Source organism: Ammodytes marinus (assembly GCF_949987685.1).
Source record: "Ammodytes marinus genome assembly, chromosome: 13".
NCBI lineage: Eukaryota > Metazoa > Chordata > Actinopteri > Uranoscopiformes > Ammodytidae > Ammodytes > Ammodytes marinus.
This window is the reverse complement of record NC_137217.1, coordinates 17893893-17918792: the sequence shown is the minus strand read 5'-3', so window position 1 is coordinate 17918792 and position 24900 is coordinate 17893893. Positions and strand designations below refer to the sequence as shown.

The 24900-nt window shown below is 42.1% G+C and overlaps 1 protein-coding gene across 5 annotated transcripts in view; it reads left to right on the top strand.

Moving 5' to 3' along the window:
- kif13a (kinesin family member 13A) overlaps nt 1-24304 on the top strand; it is a 50806-nt gene extending 26502 nt beyond the window's left edge. The window contains exons 20-40 of one of the 5 annotated variants that reach the window (XM_080039740.1): nt 24-173; nt 388-552; nt 1264-1437; nt 1569-1720; nt 4454-4586; nt 4776-4922; nt 5448-5480; nt 6821-6920; nt 7300-7426; nt 8091-8146; nt 8239-8363; nt 15688-15864; nt 16133-16225; nt 16332-16484; nt 16585-16662; nt 16768-16806; nt 18299-18386; nt 18472-18623; nt 19546-19728; nt 20422-21577; nt 22656-24304. In XM_080039740.1, coding sequence (XP_079895866.1) covers nt 24-173; nt 388-552; nt 1264-1437; nt 1569-1720; nt 4454-4586; nt 4776-4922; nt 5448-5480; nt 6821-6920; nt 7300-7426; nt 8091-8146; nt 8239-8363; nt 15688-15864; nt 16133-16225; nt 16332-16484; nt 16585-16662; nt 16768-16806; nt 18299-18386; nt 18472-18623; nt 19546-19728; nt 20422-21577; nt 22656-22789 — 3615 coding nt within the window. In that variant the 3' untranslated portion in view covers nt 22790-24304. Of the gene's footprint in view, nt 1-23; nt 174-387; nt 553-1263; nt 1438-1568; nt 1721-4453; nt 4587-4775; nt 4923-5447; nt 5481-6820; nt 6921-7299; nt 7427-8090; nt 8147-8238; nt 8364-15687; nt 15865-16132; nt 16226-16331; nt 16485-16584; nt 16663-16767; nt 16807-18298; nt 18387-18471; nt 18624-19545; nt 19729-20418; nt 21578-22655 lie in introns of all 5 variants that reach the window. The other 4 variants (XM_080039738.1, XM_080039737.1, XM_080039736.1 and 1 more) reach the window with 4 other exon arrangements.
- The last annotated feature ends 596 nt before the right edge of the window (nt 24305-24900 follow it).

The following is a 24900-nucleotide window of genomic DNA, read 5'->3' as shown; positions in this document are numbered from 1 at the left end:
TTCTCTCGTATTTTATCTTTCAGTATAACAAGGCGAACAGTCATTACTGTGATCCGTTCTACGAGGCGCAAGAGAACCACAATCTGATCGGAGTGGCCAACGTTTTTCTGGAGTGCCTTTTCCACGATGTCAAACTGCAATATGCCGTCCCCATAATCAGCCAACAGGGAGAGGTGAGGGTGCACGAACATAAACAAATTCATGGTTCAGCTTTCCAAATATTCTTATTACATCAGGTCCGTACGAAAGGAGCAGTCCTCTATTGAATAAGTGGGGCACATAGATATGTAAAAGCAGCAGACTATTAAAAACATTTTGTGATTATTAATTTTTAGATTTTCTTTTGAATGGAGAAAATGAAGTGTCTCTGCCTGTGTGTGTGTACAGGTAGCAGGCAGGCTGCACATTGAACTGATGCGAGTCAGTGGAGCCGTACCAGAGCGTTTGTCTGGGGGAGATGACTCGTCGGAGAACTCCAGCGAGAGTAGCTGCTACGAGGTGATGGACACCAACGGGGAGATCGTCCACATGGCCAAGAGGCTCACCTGCAGGGTAAAAGCCGCTGGATTTTGAAAAGATAAATATTCATTGTTTGGCTTGTTGTTTTTGACGGTGTGCCTACCAGGGTTAACTCCATTAACAAAAACTAAGACGAGACGTTGACAAGTTTAATATAGATCTTGCGGGGAAAAAGCAAATCGAAATGTATGTTTTGTTTTTTGCTGACGAGACAGAGCTAAAATTGTAGTGGTGTGCTATCCGACAATTAAAATGCATGATATTTTCCCTTTATCGTGCGTCTAGTCTGACAAAATCATTAGGCTTGAAGCAAAGCTGCTATTTTTACGAACAGCTTTAAGCTTGCGCGACTCGACTGTGGCAGCTGAAGTGGGGTCTTGGTTGCTGATGAAGTTGTTCTTTTTTTATTAATTTCATTATTGTTATTATTTTGAACGCACTAGTCACATACAGATACTCGTAGAGGAAGCATACATAGGCTACAACATAAATGAGATACTGAAAAAAAAAAACGATGAGAATGCTTTATTTTAAGCGATGACAATCTTTTCCAAACCAAACAAAAGAGGGCTTAGTATTTCTCCATTTGCTACAATGAATATGAAATGAGTTAACTTATTGACTAACATTTTGACTTAAAGTAATGAATAAAAGTTGACGAAGGATTCTTTTCGTCTAAGACTAAATCTAAAAACGCTGCCAAAATGACCATTGACGCCAACTCTCTTGTCTCTTTTGCTGCAGGTGCTGATCAGGGAGGCTACAGGTCTGCCGTTCAACCTGTCCAACTTTGTCTTCTGTCAGTACACCTTCTGGGAGCACGGTGAGCCCACTGTGGCTCCTCCCATGGTCAGCCCAGACAGACCCTCCCCTCGAAGCCCAGATGCCCACTTCACTGTCCAGTTTGATCATTGCAAGGTAAGCTAAAAGGCTTCTACTGTTGGGTGTGGCTTATCTTGAAGCATTAATCAGATTCTGTAATTCTTCTCTCTCTTTTTAAGCACATTTATTTCCATCTTAACTGCAAACCTCTTTGTCTTTTATCCCAGGACTACGTTGTGCATGTGGCAGATGAGTTCTTGGAGTTCATATCAGACGGAGCGTTGGCCATAGAAGTGTGGGGTCACCGCTGTGCTGGCAACGGACGATCGCTTTGGGAGTTGGACGCACTGGAGGCCAAGACACAGACGCTCCGAGACACGTACGGATGGTGTATCATATGTTGCGCTCAGACGTTTTTCACATACACATACACTGCATTCCAAATTATAAGGCAAATTAGATTTTCCCAGATTTTCCTAAATACAGTAGTCGATGCAAATCACAGTCAGTATAATTTTCAAGTCATCAACCGTTAGAGTATATTTCGAATTTTATTGAACAAACCTCACAATAATAAAAGTATTTTTTTCAAAAATGAAAAACTCCAAATGCACTGTTCCAAATCATTATGCACAACAGAGTTTCAAAACATTTTATAGGTTGTAAACAACTAAAAATGGTCATTTGTTGAATTTGCAGGCCAAGTTACATGTTAACATAGGACCCCTTCTTTGATATCACATTCACAATTCTTGCATCCATTGAACTTGTGAGTTCTTGGAGAGTTTCTGCTTGAATACCATTGCAGGATGCCAGACTAGCCTCCCATAGCTGCTGTTTTGATGTGAACTGCCTCCCAACCTCATAGATGTTTTGCCTGAGGATGCTCCAAAGGTTGAGGTCAGAGGAAGATGGGGGCCACACCATGAGTTTCTCTCCTTTTATGCCCAAAGCAGCCAGTGACACAGTGGTATTCTTTGCAGCATGAGATGGTGCATTGTCATGCATGAAGATGATTTTTACTACGGAGGCACTGTCTTTCTTTTTGTACCACGGGAGAAAGTGGTCAGTCAGAAACTCTACATACTTTGCCGAGGTCATTTTCACACCGTCAGGGACCCTGAAGGTGCCAACCAGCTCTCTCCCCATGATTCCGGTCCAAAACATGACTCCGCCACCTCCTGTCTGCCGTCGCAGCCTTTTTGGGACATGGTGGCCATTCACCAACCATCCACTACTCCATCCATCCGACCATCCAGGGTTGCACGGCACTCATCAGTAAACAAGACTGTTTGAAGATGAGTCTTCATGTATTCCTGAGCCCACTGCAACTGTTTCATCTTGTGATCATTGTTTAGGGGTGGCCGAATAATAGGTTTATGCACAACTGCAAACTTCTGGATCCTACACCTTGAAGTTTGCAGGACTCCAGAGGCACCAGAAGCTTCAAATACCTGTCTGCTGCTTTGTGATGGCATTTTAGCAGCTGCTCTCCTATTCCGAGGAATTTGTCTGGCAGAAACCTTCCTCATATTACCTTTATCCGAACGAACCCGTCTGTGCTCTGAATCAGCCACAAATCTCTTCACAGTACGATGATCACACTTAAGTTTTCGTGAAATATCTAATGTTTTCATACCTTGTCCAAGGTATTGCACTATTTGACGCTTTTAGGCAGCAGAGAGATCCTTTTTTTCCCATATTGCTTGAAACCTGTGGCCTGCTTAATCATGTGGAACGTCCTTGTTAAGTAGATTTCCTTTGATTGGGCTTTCTTAGCAAACTGATTATCACAGGTGTCTGAGATTGATTTCAATGATCCAAAGCGCCCTGAGACACAATACCATCCATGAGTTTAGATTAAATACAAAGAATTAAATGTTTATGACTTAATTTCAATTTGCATAATAATTTGTGACAGACTGTAGGGGAGAACGGGGTAAGTAGGCACACTTTTTACTCTAGTGAGAATTGCTTATCACCTAAACATCTTTCAATAGTCATTCCTACATTAAATTGAAGCTTAAGGTGTTGGCTTGAAAAGTGTACCCCTCACTTTTTCTATCTTATTGTAATAAATAAGAAATGAATCGTCAAAGACACCCTTACACATTGTGACAACCAACCCCATCAAGGGGTCGGTTGTCAAACACTATGGGGTTGTTTGTCACCATGTTATCTTAATGGGAATAATCTTAAAAAGAAGGCAAGAAAGTAGAGCTAAATTTGAAAGTTTAATTGCATTGTCAAGTTGACAAATAGGCCTACAAAACTTACTGTAGCCTTGGCAGCTGGTCTAGTTTGGGATGCACTGGGTTGTTTTGATTTTGTTGCCCTTTTTTCTTTTGCATGCTAGCTGCCTTTTCCTGCTCTATTCTTTCCTTCTCTGGGGTGTCAGTGAGGATACAGCTTGACATTTTCTTTCGTTATTGGGTTCCTTTTCTGGCTGCAGCCTTGAGATAACATGTGACAACCAACCCCTAAAAAATGTGACGACCAACCCCAACTTGAATTTCTTGCTAGCATCAAGGCCAACAACCATCTGACAACTAATTAGCTTGCTAACCACAATCTAAACTATAGTTTACCCTTCACACTTTGTATGGGTAACAAGTGTGTTGTTATAAACCCATTGTGTAAAAGCCTAGAAGAAACATACTGAGGAGCGAAATATTTTCAATTTGACATGAAAAACACAAATAGTCGTCTCACCTCAAATTCAGTAGTCTAACTCCAAGGAAGACTATGTAGGTGACCTCTGATCCCAATTCTGGATATTTAAATACCAAAATTTCACAGACAGCGCCTTCTGGTTCCGAGATATAACGATTGTGACAACCAACCCGTGTGACAAATTACCCCGTTCTCCCCTATATCTTTTTTTTTTTTTCATACTTTTATTTAATTTTATCCTTATATTTATTGATCTTTTCTTTTTAGAATGGTTTTGTTTTGTTTATTTGCTGGTCTTTTAAAAAAATATATACAAATGATGCTTTCCTTATTTGGTTTGCTGTTAATGTTCTCTGTTTTTGTGTTCTGTACTGTGTAATTCTGAATATGAATTAAACATTGCTGACATTTTAAACTTTGCTAATCATGTCCTGTTTAGGTGGAACGAGGTGTCCCGCAGGATCGAGTTTTGGACTTCCATTCAGGAGCTCAATGAGCAGGGAGAATACTCAGCCGTGGAGATGCTTCCGGGGAAAGACATCAGCACAGGAGGAGCCTTCCAACTACGGCAGGTCAGAGAAAACTAGGAGCAAGTCTTTTCCCTTTAGGTCAGACTGTACTGTAGGCTGCCCTACATCGAACATTTAAGAGAATCATAACCTATTATATAATTAGAAACAGCCATATGTGTGTAGTGCAATAGAGTGGTGATTGTGCTGTGCTGATAGCAGCACTTGAATGATTGGAATTTGTCCAAGCAGGGTCACTCCAGGAGGCTGCAGGTGGGTGTAAAGCCTGTCCAAAACTCAGGCACCCTGCCTCTGCTGGTGGAGGCTTTGCTGTCTGTCTCCATCGGCTGTGTGTCTGCACGCTCCACCAAGCTACAAAGACCGCTCGACAGCTACCAGGTCTGTAAAAAAAAAATATCAAATGCACTCACATGCTAGTTAAGACTATGACACTGTTGTTATAAAAGTAGGATGATGATTTTATGTAATCTGGTACACAATACTTTGCTGATGTTGGTAGCCAAAGCATGTTTAATTCATGGCTGGTTTCGTGCTGTGACTGATTTGATCTGGTTAGCTGGCAGTGAGTCTGAAGAAGGCCAAGGAATGTACAAACTCATTTGTGCCACGTTTTGTTCTGTTATCATTCACTGATGTAGAAAGGAAGCAATGATTTGTTGAACTCTCAAGTGGGCACGGAATCCTTCTTTTATTTCACATTTCTGGGGCTGGTTGTAAATCTCAAAAGGAATTAATTTACTCCAAAGCATAAACACATGGACGTACGTCTTCGTTTAACATCATATTAGGTTCCTACAAAGCCACGTGAGAGTAAAGGAATGGTAATTTATCATATGTTGTCATATCATACCGGGGGCCTTTTCTGCTTCGCCACCTTTGACTGAGTGTGTTCTCTCCTGCCAGAGAGAGGTGGAGGACGATGTGGATAGTTATCAGGTACCCTCTCTGTTTGTTTTGCGACTAAGCATTGTTTGCTGAGGGCATGTGAGACAGGAGGCAGAGCAACCACACGTTAGCTTTATGTTTGAAGCAGCAGCTGCACACGTTGATAATTTTTCGACTAAATAAAAATAAAAAAAACATTTCCAACCCATGTCTTGTCCTTTCCCCCTTGGAGCTTGGCTCCTCCCGCTCTCTTTGCCTCTCCACTCACACTAATGCTACTGTGCTTGTCACTACTGAAGAGCTGCAGGAATAATAAGCCTCGTGTAATCACACAGGCATTGCATGGCTGCATGATTGACAGTACTTTGCATGTTGGGAGTGCGCTGACATTAGAAGCGTTATACAGGCGGCTGTCAGCTCTGTTGGTTACTGTGTGGACATTGCAAAAAGGAATGTGTTCTCTGTGGTTCTGCCCTCACAGAGCGGTCTGCTCTGCATCCAGGTAGGACATTGGGTGGCTGTGTGTGTGTGTGTGTGTGTGTGTGTGTGTGTGTGTGTGTGTGTGTGTGTGTGTGTGTGTGTGTGTGTGTGTGTGTGTGTGTGTTCTAAGTTGCAAAGGGCTTGAATGCATGTTTTTCTATTTTTGTTTTGATAATGAATCATTTTGCAGCCACAATTGCAGGCCTTAAAGGCACAGTGTAGAGGTAACTGGCGTTTTTCAGAACAGACTTGGTTGAAATGAGTATATTATCGCCTGAAAATAATTATAATAATTTTTTAATTACCATAGAGCTAACGTTTTATATCTACATAGGAACAGGGTGATCGGCATGGAGGCCGGCATGTTGCACCGCCATGTTTCTACAGTAGCACAGAAAGAACAAAGTGAATGGTCATACGTGCTTTTATATACAGTGGGTGTTCGCCGGATATTCACATGTTGGAAGATGAAAAAGAGTACTATAGATTAAATAAGTAAATACATCTTCACATCAAAGATTGATATTGTGGATGACTCAAGGCAGTGGTGGATGATTCCATCTTTAGTAACTAGCTTCTTGTCCTTGAAGGCCATTGTAGCTTCTGTAAATTCTCCGAACGCGAGGAGTAAAAATGGAGCGTTGCAATCTAGAATTTTCACCACTGGATGACGCCAAAATACACCTTAACTACACACTGCACCTTTAAGGTTTTAATATTTTAACACTCAGGATTTGCTTTCACTTTGCTTGACTTATTTATTGAGTGGGTGTATTAAGGAGTAGTTATGGCACTCCCTCAGGCTGGTCAACCCAGTGCACCCTCACCATGCTCTGTAACCGCGTCCTGCAGCCCTGCAACAAAATCCCCCTCCACAGCAGGCAATGATTCTGCTCTCTCTCTGTTTCCAGGAGGAAGATCTCAACTGTGTTCGAGAGCGCTGGTCAGAGGCCCTGATTAAACGGCGGGAGTACCTTGATGAACAAATCAAGAAAATCATCAACAAACAAGGTGAGTCGATGGAAACTGGCCTTTAAGGGCATACTCAGCGATTGGGATCCAGAACACTTGTTGTCAAAATAAGTTAATATCTACTCATCACGCACTACCCCATCGTGAGTGCACGCTGAAAGACGCGGCTTAAGAGAGCTGTGAAATAATAGCAGATTTTGTTCAGTGCACACACAGTATGGACAGGTAGCAAGCATTCTCCAGAATCACTGACTCCCCCTTTAAGCTAACTCAGGTGAAGAATATTAATTAATGTTCACTGTCCCTTCTTTAAAATAAAGAATTTAATTGAGTCCTTAGAAGCCCTTTGTTAAGGCTTCAATGACCACTGATTTGCTGTCTGTTGTGCTGAAATCTCTCTCCTCCTCCGTGTATACAGAGAAGTCGGAGGATGATATTGAGCGCGAGGCTCGGCTGGTGGAGCAGTGGGTCGGCCTAACTGAAGAGAGGAACGCAGTGCTAGTACCTGCACCTGGTAGTGGGATCCCTGGAGCTCCTGCTGACTGGTAACACCAAAAACACACTTCATTCTTTATTAAACTGCATAATAAACAAAAAACTTTTAAAAACGTGTGCAAACAGGATTTCACCCACAAAAAAACGTTCAAGCTGATCTACTAACTGGTGAACACTGAGGATTCCGTGTCAAAGAACATGTGTTGTCCATTTTTTGTACATTAAATTAATTAGTACTTAATGAATATGCAAAATCAGGAGTTTCTTCCAGAGTGCCCAAAATATGGGAGGAGTAAGTGTAAAAGGGTTTATTTAGCACAAGCACTTTGATTTACAAAGCCTGAAGAATAGTTGCGGTCTTTGTGATTGCGACTATATTTAATACATTTTTGTATTAAACTATACAGTATATGTTTATGTTAAACCGCACAGACGGCTGCTGTTATTGTAGTTAGGAGGAGACATAAAAGTCAACGGATAAATGACCACAGCATAGCCCGCCTCATCTAAATCGAATTTCTGTAAACTTTATCATTTTATCATATCTTTCATTTGGATTGACAAAAATGCATAACTCTTTTCAGATGCTTACTATTTGGCGTCTGATTCCCCAAATTACATAGTTAGAAGGATTTTTGGATTTGGGTTTACAGGGGCTTTAAGGGTTTTTTTTAAAGGATGCACTGAGTTAACATCATTTTCAAATCTTTGTAGGACCCCACCTCCAGGAATGGAAGCTCACATCCCTGTGCTCTTCCTGGATTTAAACGGTGAGACGGACACCTTGACACCAACTGATACAGTATTTCACAGCTTCCCTATCCGACTGCTCAAACACTGACTCTCTTCTATGCCCCTTCAGCTGATAACCTGTCAGTGAATGAGCAGCTGATTGGCCCACATGCTGCAGGCATTAACTCTATCCTGCCCAAAGAGCATGGCAGCCAGTTCTTCTATCTGCCAATTATCAGGCACAGTGATGACGAGGTAAGCAATGAGTTCTGCTTTATTGCCCTCCTTTGGCCAGAAAGGGAACTGTGTGGGAAACATACACACCAACAAATGCAGTAGGCCTTGTACTTTCTGAAATTGGGTTATTCCATGTGACTAATTCTTCCACATACAGGCTTAAGCAGCTGAGTGAGACTATGTTTTATCATAAAAATTACAAGTTCAATTGCTTCCTATGTTGTGTATTTTTGTGAAGAAATATATGATTTTTTGGCTGTACCGGTTTCACACACACTTTTTTGTGAATTAAGCAGATTTTACTACTTTTTTCATTATTATATTTGTCCTCAGATAATCACACGCAGAGGGGCAAAAACATTTTTCCTGCAATTATGTGCAGAATTGAAAATTACTGTAAACGGCAGCGCAAACCCTTTGGTAATCATTGACCTCATTACTGTGCTAAAGTGTTGCTAGGCCTACATTTCATGTAATGCGGATTTTTACTTCTCATCAGACCCAAAGTTATGGCCCACCTACATGACTACAATCCATGTACAGTATGTGTGTGTGCAGCCACAGATCTTCTGTTGGTGCAATCAAACATTTTGTGGAGCTACATACTAGGGCCCGACCGATATGGATTTTTGAGTGCCAATGCCGATGCCGATTATTTTCAGAGAAAAATTACGATAACGATTAAATCAGCCGATTACATATTTTAAAAAATCCCCAAAATATAAATTGAAAAAATTTACTTTTTTGAACCCTTAAAGCTGGGGTATATGATTTCTGATTGGTCAAAGTTAACATGAGCTGTACACTTTGACCAATCAGAGCGAGGCTCTGATGCTCTGTTCTTATTGGCTGTTGGGACTGTCCATTCACTTTGGCACAACTTTGTTGGTGTAGAGCGTGTCAGGGAGGGATCATAAGGGAGGGACCAAAGAGAACAAGTGGAGCGGTTGAGGTATTTGAATTGGAATCCCTATCCCAACTGCCATTTTCTCCCCAAATCCTCCACCCCAGCTTTAAAGGTTCAGTAAGCGGAATGGTCAGTTTAGCTAACTTCCTGTCAGTGACTGCAGTTAGCAGTCCCCTCCCTCGTCCTCACGTCACCACATTAATGCACTGTGGTCTTCAAGCAGTGAGTTATCTAGCATCATCTCGGATCCATAAGTGTGATAAAACATGATAAAAACCATCAAAACAGACATTGGGAAGGATTTTTACCTGCTCCGCCATTGTAGGCGCATAGACATTCACCCATCTGTCGCTCTGCACGTGCACCGGCAGTGTGACAGGTGCCGGTTTTTAGCGTTCTCTCTTCTGATTGGTTATTAGTAGTGGGATCCCCAGAAAGTTTATTTGCCGATTACATGCAGAGCGAGTGACCGAGAGATCCGCTTTTTGAAACGCGCACACTATATAAGTGATCACTGTATGAATAAAGAGCGATTTAACACTTATATTAACATAAATAAATCGCTTACTTCACCTTTAAATATATATAAATACTTGTTATTGTCAATATATGTACAGGAGCTTTTTATTTATTGAAATATGCATTGTCTAAAAAAATAAAGAGTTACATTAGCATTTTATTTAACTGTACCCAACCATCTGGAACTCCCTACCCTCGCACATTAGCAACTCAGACTCAATAAACTCCTTCAAAAGTCAAGTCAAAACTCATAGTCCAGCAGATAGTCAAAACAATCGTGCATTTTGCGATAAAAGCATGAAACTTTGCATGAAGCTAGAATAAGGAAATAAGAAAAAATTTGGCTATAGTGCCAAGCTGGATTCGAATTGAGCATTCCGTGGCGGCCATTTTGGAAAATGGCCGCCACGGAATGCCAGAATGAGCTGCTTTCATCTAAAATCCTCAATATCTCTGGATCTATTTATCATAGAAACCTCATTTTTGTGTCGAATTGTATGTTTTCAATGTCATATATCAGTTAAATATTGTTTTTCTGTTCATGGCACTTTGGCGGCCATTTTGGAAAATGGCCACCAAAGTGCACCGCTTTCATCTTACAACCTCTATATCTCTGGATCCATTGATCATAGAAACCTATTTTTGGTGTCTATTGTAGGTTTCCAAGATCATAGGTTCAAATTAACACTGTTTGGAGACCCTTTGAATAATATTTACTTTACTGTGTCATGAAGGTGACAATGGCTTAAGGTGGCCAGAATATGCAAATTTCTGTTCATCACTCCAAGTATCAAAATTGATGGCAAAAATCAGTGATATATATTTCAGATTATAATGAAAAGACAAACAAAGGGTAAATTAATATATGTTTACTTCACAAGTTGATTAAAATGCGCTATTAGAGTGTAGTTGATTTAGTCAGCAAGATCCTCCACATTTGCAAAGAGCTGTGCAGGCAAGAAGAGCTTTTGCGCATTTGCAGTTTTTTTGACAGCCTTTGGTGCATCCACACCGCAAAAGTTCTTGGCAAACCTTGCTTGCTTCTGGAAGTGAGCTCCAGACAACTTCCCATGGCCCTCCATTGACATTGGTCCAGCCCCATCCTTCAGGTCTCACAAGATTCATTACAGGCTGCAGTGATTGGCTCCAGCAATGGCCCGCCTGATAAGCAGCTCTCCGCACATGTTGTACTAGGGCTCCTCTTGATGGCGGAATACTGTTGACATCTCTTCCTTTGCGGGCAAACAGATCTACCCGTGCATCATTGACACAAATCTTTGAGCTGGTTTTGTCGTACAATAGTACAACAAACCTTTCAAGTGTGTCCATGGCATCTTCAACCTCAGTGAGTTGCGGCTGATCCATTAATTTGGAAAATGCTGTGGTCACTTCAGGATAGAGTTGCCAGATTTCCCATGCAGTTCGTTTCCCTCTTCCTTGAAAAGCTGACACTGTGTCACACCCAGTCATGGCATGGAAAAATGGAAGTGCTAGGCTTTTTTCACGGCCTATGGCAGCATATATTTTATGCACTGCAATAAGTCGAAAATGTTTGCTAGTTCCATATGCTACCCACAGTGTGGACAGTAGTGAGGTCAGCTGGGCAAAGACATGAATTGCAAGTACTACTACATCGCTGTCTACTGTGCGTATAAGTATTGTATCGTACTGCTTTGCTGCATCTGCAACATGTACCATAATGCGACTGTCAGCCTCCTCATGGGAACAAGGACTTATGCCTTCAGTTGATGTTGGCTGTCGACAAACCACTTCTTCATTGAAAGTGCTGATTATTTGTTTTTCAGTGGGAATAGATATGACTTCTCTGCTCAAGAAACCAAACAGTTCAGTTTTATTATCATCCACTCTGAGGAACTCTCCCCAGTTTTTTGGGACTGCACTTTGAGGTTCTACTCTTCGACGCACACCTTCCCCTCTGTGTTCTCTTGTTTGTTGTTTAAGCGAATCGGGTCTATATGTGTCCCATACAATATCCACCCTCTTTGCTTTGGCCAACTGCATCTTTATGTAGGGAATGAATATGTTTTGGGCATAATCATGAAATGTCTTTGCAGAGCCAGGCTTCAGCATATGAACAACTGCTGGACCATCTAACACCACTGCATCAACCTTATGTTGCACGTCATCCTCTTCTTTTGTGGATTCTTCCAGGCAATGGACTATATCAGATTTAGTTCCTGCTCTTAGCTTCCCTCTATCAGAAAGTGATGGAGGACAGCCCTGATTTTCGTGGGCAAAAAATTCCTCCAGGTTACCGTCACGGACTTGGCAGGCTACATAAAGACGTGAAAAAAGATTACGATCATATTTCAATGATGATACTTGCTCCTGAACCTTTGTTCTTCTGTGTGATTTTGGTGAGGCAAAGATACGTAGTTTGTTTTTCCGAATCGTGTGGTCTAACGACTTTGTTCTGTCAACAAGTCGTTCTTTGACAAAGTTGTCAAACTGCTGACAACCAAGGCCCTCCACTTGAGCTAATGTTTGCAATGCAGTTTGGTTTGCCACATCCTTCGAGTCTAGAACCAGCAGATCCCCACTGGATTCTAGGAATGGGTTTCCATATTCTTCCAAGGTGTTTTTCATTGAGATGATGTCCCTCAAGAAAGCCCTCTGCTTTGAAGGCCTTTGTTCGTGGTGCCGTCCATCTGGGGTTTTCTGCGCTTGATCTACTGATTTTTCGAAATCATTTATGAGCCGAGCCATCTCTGGTCCACTGACCATCCATCTCTGTAGGGCAGAGGGACACTCAGTCAAGCCCACAGCTCCACCATCATCTTTTACCATGGCATTGTTTTGTTCATGGGCTTGGTCAATAGCCATTCTGGAGAAGGCATGAATAGTTTTTTTGACTGTGAAATGGCCCTTCAAAAACTCCTTGTACACTACAGGGTGCAACTTTGGTAATATTGTCATGTCACGTAGGTGGATTGGTATCCATCTGGCATAATTGAAATGGTCTAAAGCAAAGAACCATGGAACCAGCTTTGACAGTGAATCAACATAAAGATGGAAGTCTCCAGATCGGATTGACCTTATGAACACTAGTACAGTGAGCTGCAACTGAAGAACATTGAACCAGAAGTTGAACATGGGCTGACATTTCCGTTGGTTTTCATACCATTCTTCTTGACCCAGTAAGTTGGTGCCTGCACAACTCACATACTCTCTGTATGCTTCCTGTAGAGCGTTGTAAATAGCACAGGCAGTCACTTGGTGAGCTCGCCGTGTGCGTGTGATATGCGAGACTTTCAGGAAAGAGTCTGCTCTACCAGATGTAGCCACACCAGCCTGAACGAGCCAAGATGACCATCCGCTACCTTCAAGTAGATTGCCAATCGCCTTCAAGGCAGCCTGCTCAATATGGAGTCCGCCAAACATAATCACATATTTTGATTCTCCATATAATGTAGGCCACCTCCATTGGATGTGTTTTGCCAGTGCAAAGAGCGGTTGGTCCATTGCAACAACAGGAACCTGTCCCAGATTTGTCAGCTCGATTACTTTTCTGATAACGTCAAGTGAATGTCGCATCATAGGCACTGTTGCAGCATCTTCCTGGAACAATGGCAGAAGACAGGATGTTGTAGTTGGTGTTTCTTGGGAGTTCACCTGCCCGATGTTGGCATGGAAAGCTGACCATGAGATGTTGGCTGTTTCCTGGCCACCTTGTATAACTAGCTGAATATGCTGTAGCCACCTGAAATCAAAGAATCATTTGATGAGTAAAATGTAATTATTTTACTAGTAAAAAACAAAAAACAAAGCTGATGTTTACAGTATCAACAATTGAGTGAATATATATAATATATAGATTTGGTACTAAAACATATATTACCTGATTAAGGTAGTTAAATTCAAACCATACCTGTATTCAACTTGCAAAGCTGGAGACACAAGGAGGCCACTAGACATCACAAGTCCATCTGTTTGTGGGATGGGACTAGATAATTTGGCTTCTGGAACTGGCGGTACTTGTGTGTATGATGCAGGTAACTTTGGCAGTCTTTTTTTAGTCACACTGGTAGTTGGTTCAGTGTTCCTTTTAGGGTCTGGAAGCTGATCGATTATTGCAACCTCGGTTATTGTATCAACATTGTCTGGGTGCTGGAATATTGATATTCCTGTTCCATTGAAGGAGCTATTTGCTGTTGTAGAGCTGGTTTGGTGATTGATGTTGTCCACCGCGGCTGTGGTGAACACATGTTTTTTCAACTGAGGTGGACATAGTGTGTTGAGCTGGTCATAATAGTTGCATATTTGTGTGCCTGCATCAGTGGAAATTTCCAAAACCCGGTCATATGAAACAGAAAGTCCAAGTTCAAACATCTTTTCAACCAGTTCTCTTTTCCTTGTTTTGTTGTGAATCAGGACTCCAAGATAGACAGGTAGTGGAGGTTCCCGTGATTTGTTGTGTCGCATCACTTTTGGTTGTTTCTGACGTTGATTCACACTGTTGAACATCACCAGTTGGCAAATGCTCAGTAAGGCTTGCGTTTGGTTTTCATGTGTTTGGTTGATGATGTTGGCACCATGCATCATCATATCAACTAGAGTAGCCAAGGAACGAGGGACAGATTCCACTACACAATTCATATTTTAAAACAGAAAATTATCTTTACCTTTTTTTTCTTGATCTTATGGTCACATAGTTAGGGTGGCCCCGAAGTGTCATAATGTCCCGACTAACTGTTTCCATGGAAACCAGAGTATGGAATGCAGGTAGGAATCAGAATTCTAAAAGGCGCATTTTGATGATGAAATCATTTAAATGATCGGTAAATAAAACAAATTTTAATCAGCAGTTAATCAGATAAGGTTATTATGGAGTAAATATTTATTTGGAACAAAGTATTTTGAATAAAATTATGTATTGAAATAATTAATTCTTCGTATCTCAACATTAAGACTGAAGTTGTGGGACCTGTTTTGCACAATAAAATGGGTTTTATATTCATTTAATCACTTCAATTAGTTATAACTTTCATTGTTTAAGTCAATGTGGATGATTACACTTTATATGTTCATCAAAAATCACATTAGAAATGTAAATATCATGATCAACGTAAATTTGCATATTCTGGCTGCATAACATGGTCACCTTCATGAAATAAAGTAAATAATATTCAGAGGGTCTCTAAACAGTATTTGTCTGATATAGGACCTTGAACACATACAATTAGACACCAAAATTAGGTTTCTACGATAAATAGATCCAGAGATATTGAGGATTTTAGATGAAAGCGGCTCATTTTGGCGGCCATTTTGGAAAATGGCCGCCACGGAATGCTCAATTCGAATCCAGCTTGGCACTATAGCTAAAATCATTAGTATTTCCATATTCTAGCTGCATGCAAAGTTTCATGCTTTTATCGCAAAATGCACGATTCTAGGTGAATGTGGTACTTATCCGCTGGGCTATCAGCTCTTCAAAGCATAATACCACCTGACTCCACTCAAAACTTTATTTTGTTTCTGTATTTTGTTTTCTTTTTCTATAGGTATGATTTTCTATAAGTATGATGTAGTGTCTTTGAATGACCTCCAATAAAGCACTAAAGCATCTACATTCTATCAATTATTATTAACAGTCAAGAGATGACCAATACCTCTGCTATTGGTGTCAGGGGGAACAAGTGTGTCAAGTGTGAATTAATCCAATGTATTACAACACACCTGCTGCTGCTTTAAATAGGCTATAGCCTTAATGCTATTCAGTTATGCTACCTCCAGGACAGAAATGTATTTCACTCAACATGATTGCTTGAATAAAAAAAAAGAATTGGCCGATTTTGCCGATTGCCGATTCTTCGGGGATATGCTATAATCGTCCGTCCGATAAATCGGTCGGGCCCTACTACATACACATATAACACATCTCTTCTATTTGACCAGGTGTCCGCACTGTGCTCCTGGGACTCGTCCATCCACGACTCTCCGCACCTCAACCGTGTCACGTCTCCCAACGAACGCATTTACCTGATCGTCAAAGCCACGGTGCAGCTCAGCCACCCAGCCTCTATGGAGCTGGTGCTCCGCAAGAGAATCGCCGTCAACATCTACAACAAACAGGTCTGTACAACAGGGGAGAGATTGAAGCAGAGGAAGGGTTTACAGCAATGGATTGGGATTTTAATGACCAACGTGGTTTTGATTGTATACCACACTAGATTACTTAACTAAATTAATATAAATGTCTATTTTTCCTATTCTTCTATGTATATATGTTTGAAAAGAAGATGCTGTAAATGTGCACAGATATATTTTAAGATGATAACCCAATTCTGCTCCTACAATAAAGTATCAAAAAGAAGCCATGGTTTTGTTTTGTTCCCTGCAGAGCTTCACTCAGAGTCTGAAGCGAAGAATGTCCCTAAAGAACGCGCTTTACTCCTGCGGTGTGACCTATGAGATTGTTTCCAACATACCAAAGGTGCAAATTTGATGCTTTGGTAAAACACAAAATGTCATTCTACCAATACTGTATAAATAGGCTCCTTTCAAAACCAATAAACAGTGTTTTCTTCTTTCATTTGCAGGCTTCAGAGGAGCCAGAGGAAAGGGAGACCTTGGCCCTCATGGCTGCCCGCGGGGACGGCGAGGAGACTCAAGATGGAGAAACCTACATAGAGAAATACACGCGGGGTGTTCTGGAAGTGGAGAACATCCTCAGTCTGGAGAAGCTGCGACAGGTTTTAGACATACTGAAACACAAACAATCCAATTTGCACTTTTTGCCGCTATATAAAGTACATGCCATTCATCTGATGTCCTTGTGTTTTTTCCCTGAAGGCCGTGACAGTGAAGGAAGCACTCACTGCCAAGGGCAGACACCTGAGAAGGAGTATCAGCACGCCAAATGTACAGCATGTAAAGAATACATCACTCACTGCACTTTCCCACTGAGCCATATGAAAAAAAAACATTTGATTGAGTAATAGTACACTGATAACGTGTTGTTTTTTTGCTCTCCAGTCATCAGACCGGACCGGCTGTGAGGATGAAGACTGTAAGGTAAGGCAGGCTACGAAATCTGATGTCTGGACTGCAGTTCAGGGGCCGTATTCACAAAACATTTTAAGGCTAAGAGTAGGTCCTAACGTGCTGATTTAGGAGTAACTCTCAAAAATAAGGGGCGTCTCACTCCTAATTTTAGGACTCCTAACTTTTTAAGATAAGTGTAATTCACGCATTTTAGCGCTAAAACTAGCTCCTAAATCTATGAAAAGCTAGGAGTCCTCGAGAGGACTCCTAAGTCACTAAGAGTAAATCACAGACACTCATTTGATGGCATTTTGGAGAGATTTAATGCTAATGAGCTTTACAAAAGGTACCTTAATAGCTGTAAGGGTTTAATGATCTTAGTAAAGCTATATTTAGAAAGTATAGACACATTTATATTTATTATATTTATATAAAAAATTATTTATTAATTATTTCCTGCAGTTGCTTTGGGTTTACGATGCACTGAAAGTTACTGTTGGTGTCACGTTTGGGTTTAATTTGTTACTAGAGTAGGCCCATATGTGGCGCTTCCATCTCCTCCATTCCACAGGTCCGCTACTGTATAGTTGCGTGTCTCGCCTTTTTCCTTCCGCATGCACTTTACGATTTTGCCAGTTGTTGTTTCTAAATTGTGAATTTCCTGGTTTATCGCTGTCTGACTATTGCTGCATAGTCCGCCGTTGAGGGAAATACAGTGAGAGTGCATGGCGTGCAGCTGTTCAATGAGGATATTTTTTCCGATTCAAATCATTGTAACATTTTAAATGAATAGACCTATGTGGCGCTATTGTAGGTTAATTGTGAACGAATGTGTGGGAAACCCTGCAGTATCTTGGTTTCATGTTAAATCAGTGTCACTTGTCATTAATTGTATATAAAAACTCTTCACTTTAATACAGCGACACGATATGGATATCTCCCAGGTTCTATCATAAACTCACTCTTAGCTCTCATTCCCTCTCAGCCAATCACTGTGGGCATAGAAGGTATGAACACGACATCATCCATAGCAACAGGGTCAACACCACCCTCTAGTCTTAGCTTAGGAGTTCCTCCCATTCCTTAGTAAAAGTTGATCTTATCAGCTTTGTGAATAGGTTTTAAGAAATTACTCCTTACTAAGAACTTTTAGTGCTCCTTAGGAGTACTCTTAGCGCTAAGATAAAATGCTTTGTGAATACGGCCCCAGATCCTCAAATGTAAAGATTCTGTCATCACAAGAACACAAACGCTTCTGATTATGGTGATATGATTAAAATAGCCTTGTCAACATGCTTGGCTTTTTTCTGAGCTGACAGTTGCTTGTCGTTATTGCTCAGTCCATAAAATAAATGATGACCAATTTTAAGGTTTTTACAAGGAATTTCTCCCACCTTTAATCTATTGGGGTCTCCACTTGAGCCCTAAACTTGTGATGGTTAAAAGTAAAGTGTCTTTTAGCTGTGACTACTTTTCACATCTCCACCCTTTCCAGTATATAACCCTGTGTATTATGTTCCAGGACAACTGTGAGCATGTGGACAGCACAAACTGCCACCCCCAGGAGGTTTCGCTTTGCACCACACCCATCAAAGGCAAGGAAAACCCAGGTAAATGAAACAGAAACTGGTAAATGTGTAGGGCAGCGTTTTTTTGCAATGCTACTTTTTTAAACAGCCGTATGTTTCTGCGCAGACTCTGTCCCGCTGAGCCCAACGTTTTTCAACTCCAGCCCCTTCAAAGCCTTCTCCCCTCAGCCGCCCAAGTTCCTCAAGTCCCTGCTGCCCGTCAAAGAGGAGAACAAGGCCAAGAAAGCCCTGGAGGCCCGACCGCTGCTAGCTCTAGAGGTAAGACAGAAGGTTATTTCCACTCTATCTCAAAAGGGCATTGTCTTTTCATCAACAGTACAGTATGCCTTGCTTTGTCAATTCTCTGTCGAATCCCATTCTTACACTTCACTATGTCACATATCACATCATATCCCATCTCCAACATCATTGGTCAATATATTGCCGTAGACAGAATATACAGTGCTTACTGTCCAGATCTGCCTGGAGAATTTTGTGAAGAATGCTGCTTTTGTTCTTGTTGGAAAAAAAATATGATGGCACCATCCGCTGCGTTAATGTCACTGTATCAAAGCGTGAATCACTCCAGGCATGACGTCAGCTGTGTATTATCCATAACACTAAATTAAGCAAAGCTACGCTATAAAGTCTCACGTGTCTGATTTTGATCATTTGAATTTTCCCGATAGTTTGTGGCTGTTCCAACCATTTAAACTAACCTTGCATATTTGTTTACATGCGTGCTTGAAGTGTACTTAGAAAATTGCAGGTACTTCACAAATCAGTCTATTTCTCTGATGCTGTGATTGGGAGGAAGAGCACTCTAGCTAGCAGCAAAATGGTTCAGAAAGAATTCTGAGCGTATGACAGGATTGGTACATATTTAACTGCCGTCGTGATAATAATGGTCTTTTGTGACTTTACAGTAAAATATAACAAGAGCTTAGATGTTGGCTATATATTAGTCTATATGAGCAAATGAGTGTCAGGAGAACACAGGCGTATGGATCCACTGTTCACAAGAAGCGTCCCTGCAATAGAAAGTAAAGTTACTTGTTCTTAGGACACTTCAAGCACAGTTTATTTCGTTGGAGTGAAAACTGCATGACACTAACTGTGTTACTGGCCTGCCCAGCTCCATGCATGCCGTGTGCATGTGTGTTTGTGTGAAGTGTGTGCTGTTGTTCTGACCCATCAGCAGAGCATGCGCTCATGTGTGGACAGCCCTGCACTGCTCCCCCCTCCCTGCCCCTGGCGCTGGCCCAGGGCAGGCAGTGAGGGCCACTGCAAGCCTCTCTCCACTTCACCCTCCTACCCCACCACCACCATCGCCACCATCACTCCCACCAGCAGACAGCTCAGCCACACACTGCCACACACTGCTGTAAGTGCCACACACACCGTGCTGTCAGAAACCTCTTAGGGTTCCTGTAAGAGTTTTACACACACATGCACACACACACGCACACGCACACACTCACTCACTCACTCACTCACTCACTCACTCACTCACTCACTCACTCACTCACTCACTCACCCACTCACTCACTCACCCACTCACTCACTCACTCACTCACTCACTCACTCACCCACTCACCCACTCACTCACTCACTCACTCACTCACTCACTCACTCACTCACTCACTCACTCACTCACTCACTCACTAAAAAAACACACACACACACACACACACACACACAGACACAACTCTGCTGTTTTACAGATGAGTTTGGAAAGCTTGAAAAATGCACACTGCCATGTTTCTTTTTAACACTGCATACTCAATCTGATGGCTCACCAGCCATGCCTAAAACCCATACATGAGACATGAGTACAACGGTACAACAGCAAACAACCAGAAGCAAAGTAAGAAAAGAACACAAAGAGAAATGTGCCGCGTAATTCATACACAATGTTCATCTTCCATGATGATACATTTTACACCATTGTACCACTCTCGTAATTCCCTTTAAAAAAATGCATATTATATTGGCTAATGTTCCATACACACTATAGCTGACATCATGTGTGGTGGGATGTGTCTTTTTGTCCTGCTGCTGTTGTTTTGACCAGCAGGACTCTGAGGACGAGGAGACGGACGTGGACATGAATCTGGATCGGCGGCGCCCTGAGGGTCAGAGGCGCTCCCAGCCTTACGTCCCAGAGGACTTTGCAAACTTTGAGATCTACAACGCCACCCTGGAGGGCCAGGAAGGGGTCCTCTCGCCGCGCTCTGACTCCAAGGGAAGCCGGTGTGGAGGCGGGAGCGGAGAGAGGGAGGGGGTGCCTCGAAGCCCCACCGCCAGCAGTTGCACCAGCGGCTACTTTTCGCACAGTGCCTCCAACACCACGCTGTCCGACATGCCTTTCAGTGCTAGCGAGAGCTCCGATCACCTCAGCTGCGCCACCAGAGACCCTCAAGAAGACCTCCTCTCGGGCTGCGCTCCTGGAAGAGGCTGCACTCAAACCAAAAGTGTCTCCGCAGGGAGTGACATCCAGCAGCCGCAGCAAGCCCCTCTCTCAGCAGGTTGGGTTCAGGATCCGCTCCCCGCACACCCTGCCTGCTCCTCGCCCGTCACTATCCCCAATGGCACTGGCAAGAAGCGTCCACTGCCTCTGCCTCACCACTGTGTTCTCAGTGCCAGCCAGGAGTTCACTGACTTTAAAGGGGCTGACGATAGTATTGGAGAGAGTGATTTGGCACATTTTACGGAGGAATGGCAGCAGGAGGAACCGGAAAACGTGGAAACATCCTCCTCTGAGGTCTACGGTGTTATCGACACATCTGTTCCTGAGAGCAATTCAACAGCTAAGTGCAAATGTCCAAAGGATGCAGGCTCTGCTGCTGGTGTAGCTGTATCCTGCCCCAACCCACCTGGTCTGGTCTGCACTTCAGTCACGGCCACGCTATCAGTGCCTGACAAAGTCCCTGCTAAATCTCCAACGTCACCATCCCCGCTCACCCCTTTAGCAGGAGGAGAACCTCCCATCCAGGAGCCGGCCCACGGAGACCTACCCCACGGCAGTCCCTGTCCCAGCCCAAACCCCAGCAGCGCAGAGCCCTCGGGGGACTCCAGCGGAGACGAGAGCACCCCCGCCGCTCAGCTTCCAGACTGGATGGCCCCCGGGGAGCAGGTGTGGGTAGGGAAGAGGAGAGGGACGGTCCACTATGTCGGAGGGGTGGAGTTTGCGAAGGGGATCTGGATCGGTGTGAAGCTTGACATGGCAGTGGGTAAGTCCCTAAAAAATATTCTTTCTTTGTTTTCTTTTGTTTTGTTTTGTTTTTTTCCTCTGGGACAATCAAGTTCCTTTTGACAAAGTGACCACCAGAGAGTGCTGACACCCTAACATTTTAGGGATCCTTATTTTTTTTTTTAAAGTTGGGGCGCCCTTAGCTCAGTTGGTAGGGCGTATCCCCCCCGGGCCAGGCCCAGCAGCAGACCCGGGTTCGATTCCCGCCCGCGGCCGTTCTCTGCATGTCACTCCCCTCTCTGCCCCATTTCACCTCTGTCTCTCTGCACTATCAATAAAGCATAAAAATGCCCAAAAAATATCTTGATAAAAAAAAGAAAAAAAAAAGTTTGCCTATGTTGAGAAGAAGCCAATATCAACAAAATAATTACAAACAACTTGAGGAGTTTCCCCTCAAAAATAGATGTCTATTCTAGCATGGCAGGATTAAGAACGATTAGCACTAAGAAAAAAGTGACTGCAGGTCCCATTCACCTCCTTCATTTTGGTAATTTGGTCAAAACCAAAGTTCTTCAGGAATATAGGCCAGGAGTGAGCGATTCTTGAGAATGCTTGTTATTACACAGACTAGGCTCTCAAAACAGGAAGATGCTAGCTGCGGTGGGCCCCCCTTTGTTTACATACCCTTTGTTCAGAGATATTCACAGATTTTGACAACAAGCATTTTCCAGACCCCACGTTTAAATGTCTTATACAGGTTCCCAATACAAGAGAGGTAAGATTGCCCATAGTAGATGTCAGATGAAACTGTGCGTATGTGGTGCCTAAAGAATAAATAAAAAAATGTGTAGGAGATTAAGGCAAGAACGTTTAATCACAATATCTGTGATGCGTGATCATCAACAGACTGACTTATGGTTATTTATTAAGACATTTTCTATTAATCACATTACTGCAAACTACAATAAATATGAGAGTTTGGAGCCCCTGTTTTCCTTCAGAAATCCAGTATACACTGGCTCTACAGTTTAATATAAATAGCAGCAAGTGGTGTGCTGTATCCTTTTTGTATGAAATTACTAAATGTGACACATTATCATGTCTAATTTTCCTTGAAGGTAAGCACAACGGGACCGTCCAGGACAGAGTATACTTCCGCTGCCCCGCTGGCCACGGTGTGTTTGTGAAGCCCTCTCGTCTGACCAGAGGACCGCCTTCCATGGACACTGTACCCCAGACTCTGATCAAATAGGACCCAAAGAAACTCCAGCTTTCTGCGTGACAGTGACAGGGGACCCAAGGGTGCCCCCTCAGATCCAGTGCCTATGGGTGACTCGTGCGCGATCCCTCCCCTTCCATCCCTCTGTCCATTCAAGTCTACGTGCTGATGTGTTGCGTAGGCGCATCTGATTTCCTAACGCCTATCTGACTTCTGCATTTAATGAAGTTAAATCCTGATTACTGTCCTCTGAAAATTCACGATGCACATATGAGTTTTCTATACGGTAATATTTTTGATAGACAACTTCACTTCTCCTAACTGGGAGTACAGGTGGAAATATTATCCCCAAACATTTTCTTACATTGGTTTCTGAACATACAAAAATATAATATTTTTGTAAGACAATGCATCCTCCCCTGAAGCTTTTAGTGGATTAATCTGAGATATGAAGATTAAGAATGTACTACTGTTAAAGAACATTGATATTTGCATCAATATGATATGTCAGGGGTAACCAAAGAACTACAGTTCCATATCTGCTGTTATTAGTAATATGTGTATTTTTCTAATGTACGTATGTAAAGATTACCATTATATATCTGTGTGTCCAAGTAAAGCTTAGTGCCATATCACTAGGAGTAATGCCACAACACAGAACAAACAAAGCACAACAAAGCTGCAAAAAAAAAAAGAAAAAAGTTTGCTTTCAGTATTTTGGACTGCAGTTATCATGTTAAATTATCCTGTTGAAGTACTGTAACACTGTGGAGGAAATAATCCCCATCCAGCATGAGACTTTTGTTGTTTGAATGCTTGCACTGGAAAGGATCCTTGGAGAGTTAACCGACCGTCTTCCATTCCGGACTGATGAAATACTTTCTTACTGAAGTGACTGGGAAAACCTGTGTCATCCCTTTAATCTGGGGAACAATGCAGCCAGGCTTTGACCAAGGTCTGGATATACTGATGCCTTAATGCCCTGTTTCCATAAAGGCAGGTACATAAACCCCCAGACAACTCAATGAACCACAAAAAGTTCACTGGCTGTTAAACTAACTAACTAACTAACTAACTGTATGGACCTGAAACCTGTGTATACCTTGATGCCTGGAGGCATTCAAAAATAACTAATAGAAGAATGCCTATTGAACTGATTGTCCATCTACATTGTATATGTTAACAGACTGATATATAACACTCCATGTTAAAAGGTACTGAATAATGCATTTTCTTTTTTCACATGGATGATTGGATGAATGGGGGATGGACAGTATCAGGTTACAGGAAGACAGTGCAAAAAGTAGTTCAGTCAAGGAGAAGAGCTGTCCTATGATCTTATATCTTTATGGAAGTGGTGAACTGTGGAACTGACTAGAAATAGTTCTATATCAGAGCTGTTATTTCAATTAAATGGAATAAAAACCCAAGACCTTACTTTAAAGAAAAAAACAAAGCTGCTCTCCCTTATAAGGAGTTTAAATATAAATATATTTGAACATAGTATTTACACTATTATAATGTACAGAATTGTATTTATATTGTATCTCAAACTGTTTTAATTGGTACAAAATGTTCTAGAATAAAACATTTACAATCAGCGTGCTGTGTCGACTTCATTTGGCTCGTTCAGCGCCACCCTGTTTGCATATTGTAACATGCTTTAGCATTGTATTATAGAACATTGGACTATTCATTCCAAATGAGATGATAATAGATTTGTAAGATGTTACTTCCAAAGGACTATTCTATGAGTGTAGTATAAAGAATATATTAAAGTAGGCCTTAACAATTTCTTTAACAGCAACATCTGCTATGACAAACAACTTCCAGGCTTGACTCATGCGGGGATAGTGTGGATGTTGTCACTGACAAACATATTTCCAGTACATGTCTAATTACTCTGTATCTAAATGATACATCTAATTAATAATATTTTGTATGCAATGCCTTTTCAAATATATTCCAATACTCCTTTGTTGTATGGAGGTTGTATCCCAAGGCCCTCTCAGAGTTTGCTGTGACAGTGCCAGGGCTATCCATGATGTGACACAGCAATCCACACTGTGCTCCAATTTCCTTAAAGGGAAAATACACTTTGCCCTTCTGAGACCTTAACATGTCCATATGTTAAGTGTACAGAA